Source organism: Citrus sinensis, chromosome 1 (assembly GCF_022201045.2).
Source record: "Citrus sinensis cultivar Valencia sweet orange chromosome 1, DVS_A1.0, whole genome shotgun sequence".
Classification (NCBI taxonomy): Eukaryota; Viridiplantae; Streptophyta; class Magnoliopsida; order Sapindales; family Rutaceae; genus Citrus; species Citrus sinensis.
Genome location: NC_068556.1, coordinates 18,981,063 through 18,985,480, shown reverse-complemented (window position 1 = coordinate 18,985,480; position 4,418 = coordinate 18,981,063). Strand labels below are relative to the sequence as shown.

At 33.0% G+C, this 4,418-nt stretch overlaps 1 protein-coding gene across 1 annotated transcript; it reads left to right on the top strand.

Annotated features, from left to right (window-relative positions):
• The first annotated feature begins 1,355 nt into the window (after positions 1 to 1,355).
• Positions 1,356 to 2,878, top strand: LOC102624370 (uncharacterized). The gene is made up of 2 exons (XM_006489638.4): positions 1,356 to 1,595; positions 2,476 to 2,878. The coding sequence occupies exons 1-2, from the start codon at positions 1,455 to 1,457 to the stop codon at positions 2,713 to 2,715; spliced, it is 381 nt and encodes a 126-aa protein (XP_006489701.2). The 5' UTR covers positions 1,356 to 1,454; the 3' UTR covers positions 2,716 to 2,878.
• The last annotated feature ends 1,540 nt before the right edge of the window (positions 2,879 to 4,418 follow it).

Here is a 4,418-nt window from a genome sequence, read left to right as displayed (position 1 = left end):
TTATGTATATCATTTAACAAGGCCGTACAGTCGGTGATTCCACTTAAAAAAAATGGTAACTTTATGCTAATCATGATCAGGAAATGCTTAAGAAGCTTGAAATTTCACTCTCAAGAATCTCTACCACGAGGTCACCGACCAAATCCTTTACCTGCTTATGCATGAGCAACTTGCTGAGCATTATAATTTTACAAAACACCAGAAATATCATAATCATTCTGACTTGAATGTGTTATTATGTTAATCTAATGCCACCATGCAGAGTGTGAACACTAACAATTAGTTTAATAGAATGAGCTAGACTTGATAGCTTTTTATATATTATCACAATTTCATGCTTGTAATCACATTCTGTGAATCTTCAATCTAAAGCTTTACTTGAGCTTAAAGTTATTCCCTTCTCTGACTGTCAAATTCTGGGGATTTGCTTTAAAATTAATTTGAACATTCTTTCGAGCGTTGTAGCACATAAAACCCAGGTTATCAACTCAAATAATGTACATATTCTGTTACTTTTCTAGAGGTTTTAAATTAAACAACGATGATTGTCAATCTAATGTCTGCAGAGAGAAGTCTCATGAAATTTTCGAGCACATCATTTTGGACCATTTTGATGTAGATTCTATGCTAACAGGAGCCTCGAGAGCAGTTGTTCCTCACTTGTTATAATATACAATGATTATCTTTAAGAAAGAAGAAGCCACAAAGTCTAACCTCTTAACTTTGTCTCGCCACTCTTAATTCATAAATAATCGAGGAGGTTCCATGGATTTTATTCTGCAGTTTAGTTTTCTAAAAGAAAAATACCCTGAAAAAGTATAAAGCTAAATAGCATCAAACTGATGTGTTACTTGCGAGCAGAAAATGTTTTATCCATGTAATATTTCATACATTGCATATGGTCTCACTGATAAAGAATGATTAATTATTTTGTGAACCATAGAATGCTTCTGTTGCGTGATCAATCAAAGAAGTGACCTTATACATAAAGCTTCACCTGCTAGAATTTAGTTAGTTGAGGAGTCTCTACTTGAAATCTTCTAGATTTTTTATTTTGACATGAAGGAGACTTTTCACCCCAACAATCCTTATCCTTAGCTGATGGGATTTTCAGAAAAAAATGGTGATGTTAAATTAGACCATTGAGTGGGGATTGGTTAGCTTAAATTGCCATTTGTTCTAAAAGATTAAAAAAAATGATAAAAATGGCATATTCTCTTGTAATTTCAGGTAGTGAAGTTGGCCATTTTAGAAGGTGGGGCTGCAAGGAATCTCATGTGTAAACCATGAGGATGGCATTTTCCCCACTTTAAGCCATATCCTTTCATATTATTTGCACATAATAAAACACTTTCTTTACAAGACCAAACATTAAGACGAACTTTTCGCCTCTTTAAAGCCACAAGAGCTCTCCTCCTCTCCTTAGCATTGCGGATTCAGAAGAAGCGAAAAACATGAGAGAAGGTGAAGAGATTAATGCAGACGAGAGAGTTATGGACATCAGTCTCAAAGATCTCTCAAAGCAACTCGAGGAATTCGCCATGGCTAGAGACTGGGAAAAGTTCCATAGTCCTAGAAACTTACTTCTTGCTATGGTATGCTTTTTAATTAAAAAAAGCTCTTTGTTATTATTATTAATTTTTTCTTAATCCTCGTATCTAATCCAGGATCCTGTTGCATCTGAAACAATGCTAAAACATTTTCCAGTTCCACGTGTACTTGGAAGATTGTTGCATATGAATAGATACGATGTTCCTTCGAAAGTGTCGTTGTTTTGTATTTGACTATGGTCTTATTTAGAGCTGTAAGGCTCTTCCCAAGCCAAAGGACTCTGCTGTCTTGTGAATATCAAGTGTCACTATCTGGCATATTGGTACAACATGAAGGCTTCTGTTATTTATCATAAGAATAGGTAAATATCAAAGTGACTGTGTAGCTAATTTCTTGTCTATCAATTTAAAATGCTCCCTTATGGGCTTCTACGAGATTAATATATGATGGTTGAACACAAACCAATGGTTTAGGAGCAGAATCATAAGGCTTCTGTCGGTTCAGAATCGACAGAATAATCGGAGAATTCAACATGGGTGCTAATATTGAAGTTGATGTTTCATTTTGTCCATGATTTGTTACATTAGGAGCATGCTGGGCAAATGAATGGCTCATAAGCACACAGCATATGCTTATGCAAGTGTAGCTAAATCAGGCATCTTTAAAATGTCAATTGTACGGTCTGAGTGCCAAACAAAACCAGAATCTCTGAGGAAGTTTTCACTTGTGGAAGATTTCAGGGAATTTGTGCTTGGGGAATTTGCAACCCACCTTTTTCGTTTTAAAAATTTTGGAAGATGCTTTTGTCATTTCTCAGTAAGATCAAACTTTTTTGCCGCATATAAAAAATGATGATGAAAATAATAATGCAAAGCCACGGTTGATATGCAGTCTCATTCTAACTTTAAATCTCCTGATGTGCAGGTTGGGGAAGTGGGAGAGCTATCAGAAATATTCCAGTGGAGAGGAGAAGTGGACAAAGGCCTGCCAAATTGGGAAGACGCAGATAAGGAGCATCTAGGAGAAGAGCTTTCTGATGTGCTGCTTTATCTCATCAGGTTGGCTGATATTTGTGGCATTGATCTTGGTGATGCTGCTACCAAAAAGATTGTCAAAAATGCTATCAAATACCCGCCTAAACCTCGTGAAAGAAAGCTTCTGTAGCCTGCCATTGAGCTCGGAGAACAACGTTTTGATGTAAACTTATAAGATAATAAGCTATCTTGTCTTTCAACTTCCATTGTTGTCGTGACATTTCAACTTTTTGCAAAAGCAGTTTTTGTGGTGTAAAATGCTAATGATATGGTTAAGGAATTTGATGTGTCAAGCAAGAATTGTGATTAGAAGCACCTAATCATCTCCATCAAATCAAGGTACTTTGGGAGATTCATTCATATTATTATTGCAACATTAATGAAGCTGCCACCTGCTCAAATTGGCCATTCCGGTTGTGTTGATAGATCCACTAGAACATACTTGTGACTTATGAGGCCTTAAACCTCAATGAAAGAAAAAAAAAATCTTGAATATTGATTCTGCTTTTGTTTTTACTTCTATCACAGCTATTTTGCTAGAGAAAAGAAACTTAGCAACAACAATAGGAAAAAAAATGAATGAATGAATGCAAATTGCATATTGTAAGGCCAAAATATTATTAAATGGGAATCACATTCTGTCAAACCATTTTCAGTTTTCACATATTCTCGTAATTGAAATTGTGCCATTAATAATTAGATAGATGGAGAGATTCTACACTTTTCTTTTAAAGAATTGATTACCTTTTTTTCTCGCCTTCGTTTTTTCCCTCGCTACATTAGCATGGATAAATTATGTAGTTCCAAAGCTATATTATCTAAAATATTAGTATAATCAATGGCCATAGCATGCTATACAGTTGGGTGCTGTAAGAATTTATATCAGCTCGATTATATCGCAGCTCTAATTTCTGAAATTTTAGTGGTAAAAGAATGATATTAGTGGTAAGAGTAGTGATTGTGTGATGATCGAAAAATTAGGGAAAAATTTGAGAAGTTCTATGTTGTAAGAAAAACTATTGAAATAGAGTAGACCATCTTACTCATATATGAAATCAAAGTACCGTGGAGAAACAATCAAATTTATAACAAAGATAGAAGAAATTGTTAATTGATAATCGAAATGGAATTGAAGCCATTGAAGTGAAATTCAAGACTGCATAGATTTCATTTTATATTTCTATTTGTTCACCATTATTCTTTAACAATGCCACTTAGGTCATACCCTGAGTGATAACTCACTCATTCAAGTTCCTGCAGTTACATGGACTCATATTCCACTCCCACTTTCTCAAACATCACAAATATTGTTATTAGGGGTGTTTAAAATCCAATCCGATTTGTTCAATTCGTTCGATTCGTAGAAATCTGATTCATAAAAATCCAATTCGTGGATTGGATTGGATTAAAAATTTGATAATCCGCAATCGGTAGATTGAATATTAATTTACTTATGTAAATCCGCGAATCCGCAAAAAATAAAAAAATATTTATGTAATTAAAAAATAAAACTTATAAATATGGCATTAGTACTTACTCGTAAATAAGGTAAAATATAGTTATATAAACAATATATTATATCTTATCCAATAATAATATAAAATAAAAAAATAATTAAATAAACAAATATAGCTTCCTAAATAGTTAATTTCCATGTATTGATCTAAATGAATGAGATTTTTTTTTTGGTGTGTTATAATTTGAAATTTTAAATGTATTAATTTTCTAGCTTTTATTTAAACAATTAATTTATTTAAATCTTATTTAATTTTAAATTTGATTGGTAGTAAAATTATTTTTATATTAAATTTTTTTACTTAGCTAGTTTGTGGA

Bases quoted from the DNA above. Each gene is read 5' to 3' on its own strand.
- LOC102624370 (XM_006489638.4), top strand. From the start codon at position 1,455: ATGAGAGAAGGTGAAGAGATTAATGCAGACGAGAGAGTTATGGACATC. The intron at 1,596-2,475 runs GTATGCTTTTTA...CCTGATGTGCAG, and splicing joins GAAACTTACTTCTTGCTATG to GTTGGGGAAGTGGGAGAGCT.